Below are 19,542 nucleotides of genomic sequence, written 5' to 3' on the forward strand. Positions count from 1 at the left end.
AAACCCACAAAGAGCGAATTAGAGATTGGAGGAGTGGGAACAGGAATCCTAGAGATTGTAGCTCACTTGGAGCTTGAATTTATGGACTGGATCATATCAGTGAAACAAGGGGACTCGGCTCTGATAGGGTAGCTCACTAGCATGTAGAGGCACAGGTGATTAATGGATACATTTCCTTTTCTTAAAATAAGAAGAATTGTCTACATGATTAGCCACATTATAATCTGTGTTCATTTTTCTAAAAAACCCCACACCCTTGTGAACAAAATTTTGGCTTTTGACCCTGTTCTTATTTATGAATTTATTGTTGTTTTAGTTTACATTCTAGTGTTCTGAGAAATGACCCAGGATCCAGACGATCGAGTAGCTCCACAATGTTGGATGGAGGAAATGTTGGAAAATTTGAATTTGAGATCACTGATTTCTTCCTGTTTGGGTCTCCCTTGGGCCTGGTCCTTGCATTGAGAAAAACCGTCATCCCAGCTCTTGACAGTAGGTTTTGGCATGTACCAGTAGTTCCACTTAGTGGGCATTTTAAATACCTTCTACAAAAAAAGCTTTCAGACTTGCAAAGAAGAAATCCAATAACTTGGATGAGATGAACTGTAGAACATATTGTAAAACTAAATTATATATGTGTTGTTCCACCATACAAGTTAGTACTAGCTACTCCTATAAATATTGATTACACATTTTTTGTCATTGAACCCTAGACAACAAAAATCTAAAAATATGCTGCAAAAAATTTCGTAAAGTTATGTTCCAAAGAAACATCAGTTGTCCTGCTTGACTTACAACTGGAGTGTGATGGAAGTAAGCACTCTGAAAGGGCTTTTTTCCCCCCATGCTTTACAAATAGTATATCACCTTTTAAATAGATTTATACGAGCCTCACAAATAACTTTGTAATACTTGGGAGTTTCTTTTTCCCCCCTCCTTTTCTCCTTAGTCTTTCAGCTGAGGCCAGCCTGCCAACAAGTCTATAACCTGTTCCATCCTGCAGACCCATCTGCCTCACGCCTGGAGCCCCTTTTGGAAAAGAGATTCCACGTGTTGCCTCCCTTCAGTATTCCACGCTACCAGAGGTTCCCATTAGGTGACGGCAGTTCTGCTCTTCTGGGTACGTCAGTTTTTATCTATCATCTGTCTATGCCCAAAGGCTGTGCTCTCAGCATAGCTGCTGAAGTGAGGGGGTGTTTTAACCATGTGAGTGAGGTGCACAGGATTAACCTCCTAGTGTTTAGCTAAGTTCCCAGGCAAGTGGATTTCTCTTTACAAATTCAACTCCTCACATCCAAAATGCCATTGTTGTCATTTATTAAATAAGACCCACAAGTTGCTGTGAGTCAATATGCAATGTACTCTGTATGTTGTTCTCCATTTTACATCCCAGGCAGTGCTTGAGATTGGAACCATTTCATAGGAATGAAATTCATGATCAGCTAGGCTGAGATTTAGGGACTAGATCTTTCAGGGGGTCGATAGGGGCTGGGAGGGAGCAGAGCAAAGCCACATAAGGGATGCAGTTTGCCTTGTTGCACATGATCAATATGGGTGAAGCAAGCTGAGGCAACTGGGTGCCTGAATACAATTAGCTATGCACGGCACATTCTGTTGAACTGCTGCTGCATATTTTGCCCATGCAAATGGCTCAAATAAGGGGGCAGTGCTCAGAAAGCCCATTTTCAATTCTTGTAATCTACCCATATGTAAGCCAGCAGTTGGAGACCTCTTTCAGCCTAACAAACTTGTCTATAGTGAACTCCATTCATAGTGAAATCAAATGCAAGTCCCTGATTATCTCAGTGTATCTCAGTGTGCAAATTTAAAATCTTATTGAAGTAAATCTCCACTTGTTTGGGGGAATAATTTTCTCACTTTAAGAAGATTCCATTATATATACCGTAAAATTATGATCAGTGATCATTTTGAAAAGCTACATTGGAGGATTTCCTTTCCTTTTGTTGCAAAATTGCCATTCCTGTGCTTTCTTCTGACTTTATAACTGTTTTAACTAGTAAGGCACTGAATTTAGGCTTATTTGGAAGGCCATCTGTATTAGCTTCTATTCCTCTAATTGAAGGTTGGTCCTTTATAGAAGACCCTGAACTGTAGTTGCGAGTGTTTGATTGTAGTTGTTTGTATGTTTTACAGTTTGTGGCCACATGTTGGTTGTTCTTGTCCTTTTGTTTTCTTCCCCATCTGCTTCTAGTTGAGACAGTCCAGAACAACCCCATCCTCCTTGTGGAAAGCAGCCCATTGGTTGCTCTCCAGCACCAGGACAGCTTCATGGAAACCAGTATACCTGTTCCTGTTCTGAATTGGCAAGATGTTTCCAATAAAAATGCCGTTTTTGCTGAGTGTGTGTAACCTACCCTTTTCTAGTGTCTTGTGTTGTGTACTTGGGGTGCTCCTTGGAGAATGGTCTTCCACCTCGTGGGGCTGAAAGCTTTGCACTGTGTACCTGAATATGACATGTGAAGTACCTGCATAACCATGTATTTTTGGGCCCCAAGCAAGAATGGGACCATAAGCCACTGACAGGGGGTGGTGGAAACTGAGCTGTGAGTTGTCTCCCCTTCTGCTGCTAATGCTGGAAGGGGAGATTGGGGCCAGACAATGAGTTTGCTTTTCCTCTTGTCGAGCTACTGGAGAGGCATCGAATGACTGAAAGGCTCTGGGCCCCCATGCTTGCTTTGCTTTTGCTTGAGGCCTGCTGTGCTGTTACAGTTTATGCAGTGTACAGAATCTGCCACTGAAACTGACACATGGTTTTTGCTTGCAGTACACAAAGTTTGACAGTGCAAGTCAGCACCTAACTACAGAATAACATACTCTACATTGTATGTCTGTACCCGAAAGTGACCAGATCAAAGGTGCACATCTTGTATTTAGTCACTAATTTTGCATCATCTAAACACAGTGGACAAAGCTTTCATGACCCAAAGGTGTTTTTTATTTGATTTCTCAAATAATTGCTGCTTAAAAAACAAGTTTAGTTTTTGTTGCTATCAAAAATGCTGCATGGCTATATTTTTCTCAATTATAGCTGATACCACATCTGCAAGTTAATAAGACTTTCAGCTTTATTTATTTTCTCCTATATATTTTTTTTTATTCTTCCCACCCCTTTTAAATATGCCCCCTGGAGAGCCTGATCCTGCAGCCCTTACTCATGTCAGTCAGCTCTTATTGGTCTGAGTAACCCCATTGTGCTGATTGGTAATTTCGGAACAGCAGCACCTCCCATTGGTTACACTGAATAGATGATGACACAGGGAGAGATTCTCAAAGCTACAGATGGATGTTAGGTGCCCAATTGCCACTTGTGCCTTTTGAGATTCTCTCCCCGAGTATTCTCTAGGAAGGGCGGGCGAAAGGACATGACGGTATTTCCTACCATTGCTTCCCACTCCACTGGTGCAGGGTCACTTAGCCTTCATCCCATGTTAGCTGACTGACCGTGACTAGGCATACAAAAAACTCTTCTCCCATCATCTCCAGAGTGTCCTGTGGCCTAGTTGTGCCCATATCTGACTCTGCCAGTGGGGCTGCAGACGAATTTTCAGGACTAATAAAAAGGCATTTCAGCCTCTTTTTCTGTTGCTGTTGAAGTTAAGGGTGGGATTTTCTGAAGCTCTCGGCATTGGCCACTGACTTCAGTGGGAGCAGAGTTAGGTCAATGCCGAGCATTTAAAATGCCACCCCAATTTTTTGTTTTAACTGCTGAAGAGCTCCTTGCTTCAATGCCACAATGCAGCCTATGTATTCCTTTGCAGGGTACCATGCTGCATTGAAACAGCCTGTTGCCTGGTGGCATGCAACCCTGACACCCCAGGAGCTTAACTCAATGCCACTGATGTATTAGATAGCCCGATGCTGGTCATTTGGTGGGAAGCAATAACTGAACGCACTGAAAAATAAGCCTTAAAATGAAGAGGTGCGGCATTTGAATATGTATTAAAGCTCCAGAGTTGGGAGAGGAAAGGATTTTCTTATCTCCCCACCCTTTGATCATTTTGGACCTACATGAGAACTTTACTTATTCACGCTGCATTGATCTACACACTCTGTAATTCACACACACAAAGGTAACTTTCCACAACTTCTTAGCAAAGATCTACTAGCAGAGATGGTGCTACAGTTTGAGATCTCCAGTTTCTAAGTCTTCGTTACTCAAACAAAACACACTATCAAATCTTTCCCACACAAAGTGCATTTAGGCCAGCATAGTCAAACGGGCCTAAATCTGTATCTAGAGACCTAAATAAGTGGCCTGATTTTCCAAGGAGCTTGTCACCTACTACTCCCATTATAGTTACTTATGCATCTAATTTTAAACTCCCCAGTTTGAAAACATTGGCCTTAGCACACAGTTAGTTATTTTATTTAGAAATAAATTGCACCCCTCAAGTTAAATTAAAGTATGACCTTTTGTTGCTGCATTATCCTTACTTCTTTAAAACTGTGTGCAAAATTTTAATAATTTATACTGAGTGATTTGTAATGCAGTGAATCTCCCAGTCATTTGTGTGAGTAAATGAGGTCCTATATTGAACAGCCTAGGGTTTAATTTGCAAATCACTTTTGATATAGATTTGGGATTTTGGAATACTTGACAGAAGGGGTAAATCGAGATGGCTATGTTTTCTAGGTTTCAGAGTGGTAGCCATGTTAGTCTGTATCAGCAAAAAAACCGAGGAGTACTTGTGGCACCTTAGAGACTAACAAATTTATTTGGGAATAAGCTTTCGTGGGCTAAAACCCACTTCATCGGATGCATGCTGTGGAAAATACAGTAGGAAGATATAATATACACAGAGAACATGAAAAAATGGGTGTTGCCATACCAACTGATTAATTAACCAATTAATCAAGACCAATTAATCAAGGTGGGCTATTATTAGCAGGAGACACATTTTCATCTCTTGTGTTTCCTGTCCCGTATTTTCCCTGGAAACAGCTCTGTTATAGAATTGAGGGCTCATGGTTTGAAAAGGGGGGGCTCTGTGCACTAAAAAAGGGAGAGATTCTGGAGGTTTAAGAAAATATGAAAGCAGATATAATTAAGGCTGTGTGAGGGAGCATTGCTGTCAGAGCCAATAGACTCCCTTTATCTGCATGTAGAGTGTTAAGCTCAATAGTGTAGTGTAACATTAAAAAAAACTTAGATATTTATATGAATGAGAATAGTCTGTGGTGACATCAGCTAGGACAATATCAAAAGGACTGTCGATCTTCCTGCTTCAGACCCAGTATTGCCAACCTCCAAGCATTCAAAAAATCATGAGTCAGATCCCAAAAATAATGATTGATTTACATATCATGAAATTTTTCTTTTCATAATTTGTTTTAAAATTTGTATCCTGATTTGTAAGCCTTTAGTGTGGCCTCACTTCATGTTTCCCAGCTTTCTTGCCCTCCTGGTTGTGGAGAATACTTGCTTTTTTATCGGCAAGACCCTCTACCACTTTTACAGATCCAGATTAACATAGCTACCCCTCTGATACCTGCTTTTTTATGTTACATGAAAGATGAGATTCTCCTGCAATCTCTGATTCCAGCAGCTGGGGCTCTGAGAAAAAAAACAGATATTGTAAAAGTCAGCAACATCAAATGCCAAGTGGCTGCCATTTTGGAGCATTCTTACTAGGTAGCTTTTGAGCTACACAAGCGCTGCAGCACTGTCACCACTAGGTGGAGCTCTTGTGCTGGCACGGTTGAAGTTAGTCCTTGCTCCCTATTGCTGCTGGCTGCAGTTGGGATAGGAAGAAAAGTGCCTCCCTGCCCCCCAAACCTCTTGTGTGTGCCTTGGGAGTTAAGTCATTTCCTTTGAGGCATCTGTCATTGGTTTAGGAGTCAGGATATCAGACATGCTGGATCATGAGTCTGATCAGTAGTCTGTTTTGCTGCAGCAATTCTGTAAATTTTTACAGCCTGGCAAAACCTCCTGAAAATAGGCTTCCGTCCATGCTTTCTCCGCACACCTTTGATTGTGGGCCTCATCCTGTGAGGCATGGAGGTTCACCATGCAGGTAGCTCAATAGGGAGCTGTACAAATGCCACTGAGGATAGAGTGTGGAGACTTTAATAGGATCCACCTCTCTGGCCTGGTGTTCACTAGGAAAAATGGTTGAATTTAGGCTGGGTGTAGCTAAAACGTGCTAGCTAGGCCCAAACTGAACTCGACCTTTTCCCCCCTAGTGTAGGTGCAAGGTAAGATCTTGAAATTAAATTATTTAGCTAGGCTGCAGCTCAAGCAATTGAACTCAGGATGTTACACTATATCTACACTAGGACAAAAGGTCAGGCTTAGCTAGCACATTAGCTGAGCCCAACCTAAACTCTACGCTTTTCCGAGTCAGGATAAAGTCTCTGAGTCCGAGGGGTCGTACAGCTGAGCCCTGCCGTGTGTCTGCTGACTTAATGGAGAGCTGTTCCCAACACACAAGTTCCAGGCCCTGATACTGTATCACTCTGTGTTATAGGAGGGCTGTTGGCCCTGTAGAAACACATGGTAAGAGGCAGCCCCTGACCCAGAGCACTTACAATCTAATAGATAAGGCCAGACAAAAGCTAGGAGGAGAAACCGGTGCAGAAAGGGGAAGTGACGTGCTCAGGTTCACACAGCAGATTAGTGTCAGAGCTGGAAATATTAGATTGTAATCTGTTAGATTGTGTGTCCCATGACACGTGTGTCCCACTTCAGCATCCCTGTCCACTGGACCACGCCAGATCTCCATTCAGTTCGGAACTGTAATCAGCTCCCACACTTGACTTGTACCCCTTTTTGGAATGTGGCTTCAGTGTGTTTCCTTTCTGTAAAACTTTTATTGAAGGAAGTGCCAGTAGGAGCATGAGACTGCTGCAAAGCGTGGCACGGTGAGACATGCTGCAATACAGACGCTGTGCAGCAATCTTGATAGCAGGCAGCTCAAGGGAAAATGGAAAGAGGAGGGAAGTGAGGGGAGCATACATCAGAGGAGAGGGTGACACTAGCAGAGGCCTTTCAGGCTTAACTCATACAGTGTATGAAACACAAAGTGTCAGGGTCAGACTCCAACTGGGCCCTAGGCACTGGCAGTCCATATGGCTTTAAGTTGATCAGCTAGTAGCCTTTTTTTCCTGAAGAGCACTGAACTGATTTTACCAACATTTAACTCCACGGTTCTACTGGTTTCAGCCATTCTCTTTCCCGTCAGAACAGCATAGTTCACGTCATTTGTATGCCAGAGCCTACAGGTATCTAAGAAAGCACAAATGTTCGAAGTTCCAGTTAGCAAGTCAGCAGCACTAGGCATATGGGCTTCTTGGATCAATATTTAGATGACTCATTTGTGCACTTGCTAATACAACGCCAGACTGACCTCATCCAAGGATATTTAATTTCCAGTTAGATCATTTCCCACACAGCTGAAATAAATAATTTACAGTAGGGCTGTTGATTGATAGCAGTTAACTCATGCGATTAACTAAAAAAAATTAATCGCGATTTAAAAAATTAATTGCAATTAATCGAATTTTTAATTGCACTGTTAAACAAAAGAATACTAATTGAAATTTATTAAATATTTTTGAATGTTTTTCTACATTTTCAAATATATTGATTTCAGTTACAACACAGAATACAAAGTGTACACTGCACACTTTATATTATTTTTATTACAAATATTTGAATTGTAAAAATGATAAAAGAAATAGTATTTTTCAATTCACCTCATACAAGTACTGTAGTGCAACCTCTTTATCGTGAAAGTGCAACTTACAAATGTAGATTTTTTTGTTACATAACTGCACTCAAAAACAAAACCAATGCAAAACTTTAGAGCCTACAAGTCCACTCAGTCCTACTTCTTGTTCAGCCAATCACTAAGACAAACAGATTTGTTTACATTTACAGGAGATAATGCTGCCCACTTCTTATTTACAATGTCACCAGAAAGTGAGAACAAGCATTCTCACGGGACTTTCATAGCCGGCATTGCAAGGTATTACGTCCCAGATAAGCTAAACATTCGTATGCCCCTTCATGCTTCAGCCACCATTCCAGAGGACATACTTCCATGCTGATGACGCTAGTTAAAAAAAGAATACATTAATTAAATTTGTGACTCAACTCCTTGGGAGAGAATTGTTTGTCTCCGGCTCTATTTTACCCACATTCTGCCATATATTTCATGTTACAGTAGTCTCAGATGATGACTCAGCACATGTTGTTCATTTTAAGAACACTTTCGCTGCAGATTTGACAAAACGCAAAGAAGGTACCAATGTGAGATTTCTAAAGATAGCTACAGCACGCAACCCAAGGTTTAAGAATCGGAAGTGCCTTCGAAAATCTGAGAGGGACAAGATGTGGAGCTTGCTTTCAGAAGTCTTAAAAGAGCAACATTCTGATGTAGGAACTACAGAACCCGAACCACCAAAAAAGAAAATCAACCTTCTGCTGGTGGCATCTGACTCAGATGATGAAATTGAACATGCATCAGTCTTCATTGCTTTGGATTGTTATCGAGCAGAAGCCATCATCAGCATGGACGCATGTCCTCTGGAATGGTGGTTGAAATATAAAGGGACATATGAATCTTTAGCACATGAAACAGGCAGCATTATCTCCCACAAATGAAAACAAACTTGTTTGTCTGAGCGATTGGCTGAACAAGAGATAGGACTGAGTGGACTAGTAGTTTCTAAAGTTTTATATTGTTTTATTTTTGAATGCAGGGTTTTTTTGTACATAAGTCTACATTTGTAAGTTCAACTGTAAAGACAAAGAGATTGCACTACAGTACTTGTATTAGGTGAATTAAAAATGCTATTTCTTTTGTTTTTTACAGTGCAAATATTTATAACCAAAAATAAATATAAAGTGAGCACTGTACACTTTGTATTCTGTGTTGTAATTAAAATCAATATATTTGAAAATGTGGAAAAAATCAAAATATTTAAATAAATGGTATTCTATTATTGTTTAATGGTGTGATTAATCATGATTAACAGCCCTAATCACTTGACAGCCCTAATTTACAGCTGACTTTTGTTGCCAGAGAGAGGCATTTTCCTCCTTGTTTTGGTGTTTTGTGCCTGCTTGCACAAAATCGGTTGATAGATGTGAATCAAGTTCAGATGCCGATATTCTGATTCTACAGTGATGAGCAGCAGTATAGAACTTTAGATAAAAGTGCAAACTCGCCTGCTTGATTGCCATGTCAGCTTTGCATTCCATTAGATATCTTGCACTTACAGGACATAGTTTCTTTAAATTGAGGATCTCCGTGTGCATCACAGACATTAATTAATTCTGCCTTGCAATACCTCTGTAGGGTGGGTAGGTATTGTTATAAGCAAATGATCAGGTAGGAGAATCAGACACAAAAGCTGAGTGTGGCTTTGAGTGAGTCACAGCAAATCAGTGGTACAGCTGGGAAAAGAACCCAGGAGTCACCTTCATTCCCAATCTGTTGTGCTAGCTACTAGGTAACACTACCTTCCCCATGCTTTAAAATGTGGTTTTAATGTATAGTTTTTCCCCACAGAAAAACAGGATTGCCCAATAGATCCACATAAACCTCACAGTTTCTCAGTTACATGCATTATAGAACTAATTTCCCACTAATAATACATACGTACACACACACTCACTCCATCTGAGTGTGATTTTTACTCCTCGTTCCCCTCGTGTTTACTTCCTGAAGGATAAGGCCAAACTTTTCAAGCCTGGGGGCCTAAAGTTGGGCTCCTAAATCCAGATTTTAGGCACCTAAATAAAAATGGCCTGATTTTCAAACAGGCTGAACGCCCCCAAATCTCATTTAAATTAAAGGGAAATTTGAGTGCTCAACACCCAGGCTTCTTTTACTGAGAAGGCTAAATATGGAGTTAGGAGCCTAACTGGAGGCCTTCAGTTTCACAAACTGTGGCTGTATTTTTTCAGCAACTAAGGGTATGCCTACACTGCAGCCAGAGATGTGATTGCAGTGTGAGTAGGCAGCCCCACACTAGCTTTAATCTAGCTAGCACAGCTAAAAATATCAGAAACAGTGGGACAAATCCTGGCACAGGCTAGCAACGCTAGTACATACCCTAGGTTTCGGGTGGGCTTGTACAGCCCACGTTCAAACCCATGCCGCTGTGTCTTTGTTGCTGTTAGCCGGGCTATGTAGGTTGAAACTAGCCTGGGTATGTCTGCCTGAGCTGCAATCACACCTTGGATTGCAATGTAAACGCACCTTAAATACAAGTCCAACATGAGGACCACCCTGGCATGACAATATCTCTCCTTGAAACTTTCCCCTTTAGTTTAAAAGATGCTATAAAACCAGTATCTCCCAAATTAAGTTTTTTACCTTCCGCCCCTTCCCCCCATTGTTCTGGCTAAATGTGAATATATATAGCTGTATATATTCATATGGGTCTGCATGACACGTTTCTATTCTTGCTGCTCAAGCAAACCTATCCTGATTTGGTTTGGTTTAAACTGATCCTTTTGCTTTTCTCAATCGGACAATGAGATGCTAGATGCCAACTCTCCTTTTGCCTGCTCTGGTGTTTTCTTTCTTTTCAAAATAGAGCTGAGATGAAATGTGTTTTCCTTCCAATTGGTTTGAAAGGTTTTGCATTTGAAAGCCAATCCTTGCCTTGTTTGCCTCCTTTTCTCCTCTTGATTTCGTCTTGCCTGGTCTCTGTCTGTTGGTCTAATATTTTGATTTCCCTGTTTCGACTTCATAGCAGATGTTGTTCAGTCTCATGGTGCAGTCGTCATGGAAAATGCGTCCCTTTCCACCCCCATTACAACCCCTCAGTTCAGGGGATTCCGGAGGGCCAGTGAGATCAGCATTGCCAGCCAGGTCTCAGGAATGGCAGACAGTTACACTGCTTCCAACATAGCTAACAGTAAGTGTTTCGCACCCTCCGAGATTTCTTCTCACTGTAGAACTAAAGTAGCAGCACCACACACCAGGCTGACCTCAATGTATAGGACAGACCCATAGAACTCTTCTCTCTGTCTTTATTTTGCGTGTGTGTGTGTGTGTGTTTAATATATAGCCTGGTTTGGAGTTAGCCACTGAATTGCTCTATGATCCTTCAAACTCTATGCTGCGCAGTGTTGTCAGATACAAAGGGTTGGGGAGAACAGGACACTGAGGGTATTTCCTGCTGTTGAGAGTGTTTCCTGGTCAGGGTCAACCATAAGACCTGCCAGTCCTCCCCTATTGCTTGCTTAATTAAGTCTAATAATAGCAGCACAGAACATCAGACTGCATGGCCAAGGGTCTTCTTTGAAAAGCATTTTGCTCCTTGTTAAAGGAAAACCGCTTCTTTGTCTATTGCAAAGGATGTAGCTCTCTGATCCATTGTAAAGCTGATCCCTGCCTGAATATCAAGAAGAATATACATACTTGCATCTCAGAGTCTGGTGTTCCTGTTTATTTTTATCTATATCAATGCAATAACTTGTTGTATTTGTGTTAGACTCACCTGTCCTTTGGAATTGGGGTGTGAATGCAATAGTTTGACAGACTCCCCCCCCCTCCCCCGGGAAAACTCATATAATTTGCACCTTTGAAACTGATGTCTTCAGAAATGGAGGTCCCTTATTCCAGATATTCATGAGTGAATCATCGGGCTGTTTGTCTTCTTAACTTCTCGTTACAATAGTTGCATGTTTTGTTTAAATGTATTCTCTTGAAATACAGTGCACCCGCATTAACAGGGGCTTCCACAGGTCGGATTGGAATAGGTAGGATTTGAGCCCTATAAGGTTTACATGAATTCCTGCAATGAGGAGTCAAACATTGCTGAAGACGTAGACAGGCTAACTTTATCACTGGAAGTGGGGCTGAACCAGAATGTCTGGGGCTGTTCAAATCCCATATCTGAATTTGATGGCAAGAGTCAGTCTCTGCTTGTAGCTGGGAGCCTTGCAGTGAGGGAGGATAATGAATGTAGTTGCTTGTCTGAGGTTGTTTTCAATGATTAATAAGAAGTTGAAACTATTCCACCTAAGCCCAATTTTATCATTGTCAATGACATATTGTTAATGCACCCTTAGGAAGAACAGATGCCTACAATTATAATACAGTGGGCTGCCACTATATTATGCATGTTGGAGTGATTATGGGCAAAAGTTGTTCATGTATAAAAGATAATTGATAACCTTGAACAACCATTGGCCCCTGTGCATCATTAAGGAATCAAATGGTACGTCTAGTCTTCAGTTGATAATTGTGGTCTATGCAACTGGTACATAATCAGCACTTTTAGATAATTAATGTAAGATCTGACAGGTGGCCCATCACATATTATTTAAAGGTAATGTGCAAAGGAGAAAAAAATGGGTGTGTGTCCCCCTCCCCTTTGTTTTGGCTGCTTTCTGTTTTTTAAAAAAAGTCTGGGGGACAAAAACTGAAGTTTTTCTTGTTTGGTTTACACATTAGAAATTCAGCTCATATCTTGCCCGGAGGACTCTGGTGACTAGAGAATTAGCAAAATGATGACATTACAAGAACCAAAGCTGAGCAACTGATTGTGGAAGTGGTTTTTAGTCAGATTGAGTTAAAAAACATTTTTGTCAAGGGCCATTTAACTTCAATGACTAAGAAATCTTTTGGAAAAAGGCAGCCTTTGCTAAAAATTCACTCTCTTCCTCCTCTCTATTAGGGTGTAAGTGTTAACAATCGACATTCTCTGAGACCCCAAATAAATCAGCCAGAACAGCTAGACCACCCCAACACTGATGTCCCTGATACTTCTAAGGCAACAACCCACACAGAATTTTTAAAAAACAAAAAAACTTTGAGAACCTGGAAGGAAGCCAAAAACCCTAAAGGCACAGTCCCAGTTTTAAAAAATACCTTGCGCATGTCACCTTTAGTGGACCACTGGGCTTTGAACTATTACGTTTATAAGTAAACAGTAAGGTTTTTAGTTCCTCTTGAGGTAAATATAGGTGAGATAATCATAATGTGAAATAAAATCTGTAGGGTGGGATGTTCAACAGAGCCCAAGGCTTGTAGATTCCTGACTCCCGTTGAAATCTGCCGAACTCCCTTCTGCATCTTTGACAATCCCAGCTTTAGACAACAAACAAAGGGGGGCACCTGCTCTTCTGGATATGTGCACGTACCGCCTCAGAGCCCTCGGCCAAGTGCCGTGCGTGGTCTGTGTGCAGGATTGGGAACCAGGAATTCCCAAATCCTCCTCCTGTTTCTGATACTGTCTCCGATACTGTCTCCCTCTGTAGCTTTGGGCAAGTCATGGAACCACTCTGCCTCAGTTTCCCCATCTGTAAAAGAGGGATAATAATATTACCCTCCTCATGGGCATGTTTTGACAATGAATCAGTTAATGCATCTAAAGTACTTCGACCATGAAAAGCAGTATATATACGTTCCTAGTATTATTAGGACTAGCATTTCTGCCTGCACCCTGTGTTTATGCCCTGTAATATTTTTGTGCATATGTCACAATGGGGTTGAGTAGCTTCTTGTTTTCTTTGGCCAGATGTCAGTGTGTGGCAAGAATAAACTACCTGCACTTCAACAAATGGGGTTTTCCTTTCTTAAGGAGAGGATATTTTGTTTATCGTATCAGAGCAAATACACAAAATACACAGTGGGATTGCACAGTAAAATGTGTTCTGCCTTGCTACATGTTAATCTGTCTGTGTAGAAGGTTCCTTATAGGGCGTTTGTTTTGTGCACATTTCACACCCCGGGGTAATTGCTGAGCTCAGCCAGTCAGGAAGGTAAAGTGTTGATTATTAAATATGTATCTTATGGTTGCACCCCAAGGGCCCCGTCAGGATCAGGGCCCCAGTGCACTAGGGGCTACACAAACACAGAAGGAGGTGATTGCCGCCCTCAGGCGTTGACAAGCTGAATAAAGCCTTAGGGTAAATATCCAACATTTCCCTTCCCTGAGGACGTGAAGCTGTGCAGGTAGTGTGGGTCAAATTCATTAAGCCACCAGCTCTGATGAAGTTACACCATCAGATTTGGCAAGCTCTCTTCAGACTGCCAGCTGCCTTCATTATATGAAGGTGGGAACAATTTGTGCCCTTGCTCCTGCCTACATAACCCCACTGACCTCAGTGGGATTGATGGAGTTTAATGGAGAAAGCAGAATCTAGCTCATCAGATGAAAGCTGGTGCTTTTGTATTGGACTGAAATACCCGCTCTTAAAACTAACTTCCCTACTTCATTTCAGGGGCACTTCTGCATGTGTTGCTGAATAGAAGAGTTGACCTCCCCACCCCTGTTTATTTGATTATTAAGACTTCTGTTTGCAACATGATTTTTGTCTTCCTGCACAGATGGCCTCTAGAGCCAGAAATGTAGCACTGAAGGTTCTGACTTTGTCTCATTGTGAAAGGGCCCGTCCTCAGCAAGCACTTGAGTTAGGCCTCCCAAATGCATTTCCATCTCTATATCCCTTCCAGAGCCAGCTTCAGATGCTGGGAACAAGCCACTGTGATTCCGTTGCATGAAGTCCAGTGAGAATCTGCAACATGGGATTCCACAGCCCTGCTTCCTGGGGAGTTCCCTCTGCATGGCACTGTAGAGTGATGGAGGATAGCTAAGTCTGTGGATGCACAGACATAACCTCTCCTCCCCACGGAGAAGCAACATCCTATCAACTGTGGCAGCAGCTTTGCAGCCATTGAGTTGAGGAAAGAAGATTCCCAGCTGTATACCTCCTTAGATCTCCACCATAAAGACAGGCTACTCAAGGTGGCAGTTGGTCAGCCTTCATCTCTTTATAAGGAAATAGATGTAAATGCTTAATTTCAACTCCAAAATAATAGTTCTTACACATGGGATCGCAATCTTGTTTCTTTAATCCATGTGTCTTTTCCATCACAATGTTAATTGCTGGAGGACAAAACTGATGTGTTCTGCATGTGCGTGCTGTGATAATAAGTGTGGATTTTTGTTTGTGTGTATGTGTTGTTGTTTTTTAATTTTGTTCCTTTAGAAAACAAAAATCATCTTAACCATGCCAGAGGAGGATTTAGCTTTCTGTCCCAACTTGCCCTCCCTCACAAATCCCCCACCCAAGCCTCGCCCAAGAGACATAGGCAACGTAAACATGAAATACCCCAGAATCATTTAGGAAGAAGGCTTGAAGGGCCATCAAGTTGGGATCCGGACTGTATTCTACAAATACCAGATCTGGACATCAAGAAAGGTATTCTGGAGAGGGGACTTATCCATCCAACTAATCTCCTACATCATCTAACCAGGGCAGTCCTCTTCTCCAGAGGAAATCTGTTTGCTTTCTCCTTTCACCAGAGGCCCTCGCAAACTTAGCACTATTTAACAAATACTTGTTTTCATATTGCTTGAAAGAGTAACTGCAGCACTGCCAACAGCTGGTGATGGCACTAATTCTTTTAGACGAGAGATGTGGGAGCAACCGCACTGGCCCATAGCCCCTGTTGCAATCTCTTCCTAACACAAAGGCATTAATCCTGGCTGTTCTGTACAAAGAATCTGAAATTAACCAAGAATAGGACTTTCATGAGAAATGGAAAGTTGGATCTTTACTGGTGATTCCATAGCTGGAAAAGCAAGCAAAATATCATGTCTTCTGATAGGTCAAAATCTCTGTATAAGTGGCCATTGCGTGTCAAATCCCGTGCCGAGCAGGGAAAGCAGAGTAACCGAACTGGCACACGTATACTTGGAAAAGGCAGCACCTGTACTCTGTCTGCCAGCAGCCCCTCCTGCCCATTATTCTTGCTAGAATCAGGTTAGTTGGCATGGGGAAGCATGGTTCATAGCTGCCATTGCTGGACCAAGGGGCGTATGCACATACCAGCGCCATAGCTCAGATCATCCTGCTCTGGCTCCTGCTGGGACATCCCGCAGAGAAGTTGTCTGCTCATTTGTGGAAAGAGTGGGCAACTCTTCCCTTGGGCCCAGATTTTCAAATGAGGTGTCTGCTTGGTGGCAGCTATCACATCCCCTCCCATGTCAGGCTGTCTCATTTTTGTGTCTAGTGCCTTATTGGAGAATGTCTAAAGAGAACCAGCAAAGCTATTTTAGAGAATCCCAAGCTCCTTGTCCAAGCCCCAGTCCTCCTAATACCACTGCTCTGGGGTCTCTATCTCCTTCTGTGGCTGCTTTTTCATCACAAAGCAGGTGGGAGTTCAAGGCTGCCTGCATCTAGAACAGGGGTGGGCAAACTTTTTGGCCTGAGGGCCACATCGGGTTTCCAAAATTGTATGGAGGGACGGTTAGGGGAGGCTGTGTCTCCCCAAACAGCCAGGTGTGGCCTGGCCCCCGCCTCCTATCTGACCTGCTTCTTGCCCCCTGATGGCTCCCCCGGGACTCCTGCCCCATCCACCACTCCTTGTCCCCTGACCACCCCCCAGACCCCCCAGACGTCACTTGTGGGCTGCTGATGAGTCTCAAACTGTGGTCTTGCAGAAGGAAATATTCTGAAGAGCAAAACTAGGGAGTGGGATCTGGGCAGTGGGGGTGGGGAATGGGAGGGAATGTGGGTCCATTTTACAGGGAAGACGTTGGGAACTCTCTGGTCTAGCTGAAGGATCTCACTGGCTGTTTCTTGTGTTTTGGTGGTGGTCTGTGTGTAAACTGCCCCCACTGAGCACATCCACTTCACCACCTCACTCCCATTGGTATCCCTGCAGTGTGGCTCTGCTGCTAGAAGAGGGAATGACTTGGTATTAAAATAAGGTCCTTGATTTTTCTGCTGGCTTTTAAATTACCCTGTAGCTCCCAGCTTCCTCTGTAGCTCCCATCCCAGTAGATGCTGATGAAGCCTGGAGATTCGTCCACCGTTTAATGCCCCCGTCCTCAAAGCTCACCAGAGCCTCTGTTCTGAGAGCTGCAGGGTTTGCGGACTCCTTGCTGGTTCTCCTGTTGGGCTGGGGGGTTAGTTGTGAAGACACTCACGCCTGCAGAGGCTGAGCAAGTTGCTTCAATAGCACTCCAGAGGCTGGCAGCCTGCAGAATGGTGGTGGTGATTATGAATGCATCACCATGGGCCTTTCTCATAATCCAGTCTCTTTCGCCTTCCCAGTATTTTGCTTGTGTCTTTCCATAGCAACTAACCTGTGGCTCCATTGCCTTTATATTGTTCACTTCGGATTCTGATATTAATAACAAAATATGAGATTTTACCTCTCTGGGTTTGAGAGGGTTTGTGCCTCCGTGAAAGTTAAAGGGAAACATCCTGTTTGTTTAGTTTTTTGCCTTTAGCAGCATCTGCTAGCCTCTGCTCAAAGTAGGCCCATGGAGCTGAAAGTGACTCAGGTATATGCGTGCAGTGTTGTTGTGGCTGTGTCGGTCCCAGGATATTAGACACACAAGGTGGGTGAAACAACAGCTTTTATTGGACCAACTTCTGTTGGTGAGGGAGACAAGCTTTTGAGCTTACACAGAGCTCTTCAGGTCTGGGAATGGCTGCAGTATGTAGACACATCCATAGCTCTCCCCCGTCCCACCTCCAGAGCAGAGACTCTTTCTATTTCATTTTTGCTGTACGGATGGAGAGATTTGTTAGTTCCCCATCACCACAGCATCAGCACATTGTCACAAACTCACTGTGAGTGGCAGTGACCCTGCACTGAGGACACCCACTGGCCCTCCCCAGAAGGGTTGATGACATGTACATGCCCCGTCTAATCTGAAAGTTATTTTGATTATCGCTATTCTGGTATTCACAAGAGACTCTAGGGTATTTAATAATGGCCTCTAATACCCTGGCTGGGCATGGAGTCACCAGCCTTTGATCTGTGTCTCACATTCCCCTGGGGTGTGGATTAATGGCTAGTTACTGCCTCCCATCCAGGGACATCCTGTTTGATTTAATAAAGGAGATGTCGTGCTCTGTGCCTCGTACCATCCTTGGGTGGCTCATTAATATTTTTGAGCCCTGTTCAAATTTTGCTTCATCTTAACAATAAAATCAACGGGGAAGGAATTGCCCAGCGCAAGGACCCATGGCCTAAGGTTAACATTTAAAACAGCTCTCTCCTCTCTCTTTAACAAGCCTTTTCTTTCATTAGTTGCTGCCAGATGGTGGGGAACAAAAAGAATAGACTATGCCCTTTACTGTCCTGATGCCCTGACTGCCTTTCCGACGGTAGCCTTACCACACCTCTTCCATGCAAGCTACTGGGAATCGACAGATGTAGTCTCCTTTCTGCTGAGACAGGTACCATAAATATTTCATGCTTCTCTCTCTCCTCCCTTATGCCTAACTTTTGTTGGAAAATATTTTGGAGACTATTTTCACCTTGCTGCACCCTCCAAAATAACTTTTGTTGACACTAATGGGGGCTCACCATACAAATGGAGGAAAAAATGTACGCTTCACAACTGCCACTCCATCTTCTTTCCCTTCCCATGCTATGTCAAATACAGCTGCGTTGGAAATAATACTTACTGCTATGCACATGGAACACTATGTTTCATGGAAACTATCAAATCGCATGTGACTTGCTTGGTGCTGGCTTTTGTTACTGGAGCAGGTTCTTGGAGAGAGGTTCATTAAAGATCTGAACCATTTGGAGTCAACCTGGGCCGATTTCATATCATAGTCTTGCAGCATTGCATGATTTTGAGGCAAAAACCATGTGATGTTTGGATTGAACTTTACTTTGAATTTTTACATCCTTTCAAACCTGAAGCTCAAAGGGAAGCTCTCTGTGCAAAGCCTACATGGAATAAAACAGAAGGAAAAGTTTGTACAAGTTTCAGACTTGGGTTGCTAAAATTAGTGTTCAGTCCTCCATTTGGGCTCTCAAATTAACACTTAAACACCCTGAGGACTATGGATTTTTGCTTCAAGATCCAGAACTTGGTACCACAGTTCAAATTACTTCTCAAAGGGTTAGGTAAATAACAAATGATGGTTTCTGGACCTTCACATTTTGGATTCTGTCTGTTTAACTTTGGTCACATGTTTAAATTTTGCAAAATCACTTTTTTTTTTTTCTAAAATCCAGTGGGTATATTTCCCTTTAAAACAAAAAACAAACAGACATTGAAAATAGTTGTTTTCCCAGAAGTGCATGAAACCCCAAAATAGCAGCACTAAGACCCTGGAGGTGAAAACAAAGATGAACTAAAGGGAGACACGTTCTTCTTGATTGCCGTTGTCCACCTGGAGAGAAATGCAAAGAGTAAACAAGAAACATAAATAGTTAAAGAAGAAACTTGCTAGCTTGTGACATATGGGCCAGTATATTCAAATCAGGGGCCTAAAGTTGGGCTCCTAGATTTATGCTTAGGCAGCTAAATTAATGTAGCCTGATTTTTTTAGAGACCCTAAATACCCCAAGTCCCCCTGAAGTCAGTGGGAGCTGCAAGTGCTTAAACCCTGTGAATTTTGGTTGTCTCAATATAAATTTAGAAGCCCAACTTTAGCCCCCGAGGGTTTGAAAACTCTTGCCAGGATTATTAAGTTGACAATGTAACTTTAAAGCACAGAGCATTGTCAGAGCATAACGATCCCTTGCTGCAACACAAACATTGCAGTCCGCAGAGAAAAAACACACCAACCCAAAG

General features: G+C 42.6%; 2 protein-coding genes across 5 annotated transcripts in view; one reads left to right on the forward strand and one right to left on the reverse strand.

Moving 5' to 3' along the window:
* Positions 1-19,542, forward strand: part of PITPNM2 (phosphatidylinositol transfer protein membrane associated 2) — a 216,902-nt gene that overhangs the window by 184,135 nt on the left and 13,225 nt on the right. The window contains exons 15-20 of one of the 4 annotated variants that reach the window (XM_084648892.1): positions 317-492; positions 950-1,120; positions 2,213-2,362; positions 10,729-10,893; positions 14,978-15,190; positions 18,039-18,187. In XM_084648892.1, coding sequence (XP_084505018.1) covers positions 317-492; positions 950-1,120; positions 2,213-2,362; positions 10,729-10,893; positions 14,978-15,190; positions 18,039-18,187 — 1,024 coding nt within the window. The remainder of the gene's footprint in view (positions 1-316; positions 493-949; positions 1,121-2,212; positions 2,363-10,728; positions 10,894-14,977; positions 15,191-18,038; positions 18,188-19,542) is intronic. The other 3 variants (XM_084648894.1, XM_084648893.1, XM_084648895.1) reach the window with 3 other exon arrangements.
* The window catches only part of ARL6IP4 (ARF like GTPase 6 interacting protein 4), a 30,523-nt gene continuing 28,130 nt past the window's right edge, over positions 17,150-19,542 (reverse strand). The window contains exons 8-9 of the transcript XR_014714228.1: positions 18,419-18,689; positions 17,150-17,508 (exon numbers count right to left, since the gene is read on the reverse strand). The gene's annotated coding sequence lies outside the window, so the exon portion shown is untranslated. The remainder of the gene's footprint in view (positions 17,509-18,418; positions 18,690-19,542) is intronic.

Source organism: Lepidochelys olivacea (assembly GCF_965140295.1).
Source record: "Lepidochelys olivacea isolate rLepOli2 genome assembly, chromosome: 15".
NCBI lineage: Eukaryota > Metazoa > Chordata > Testudines > Cheloniidae > Lepidochelys > Lepidochelys olivacea.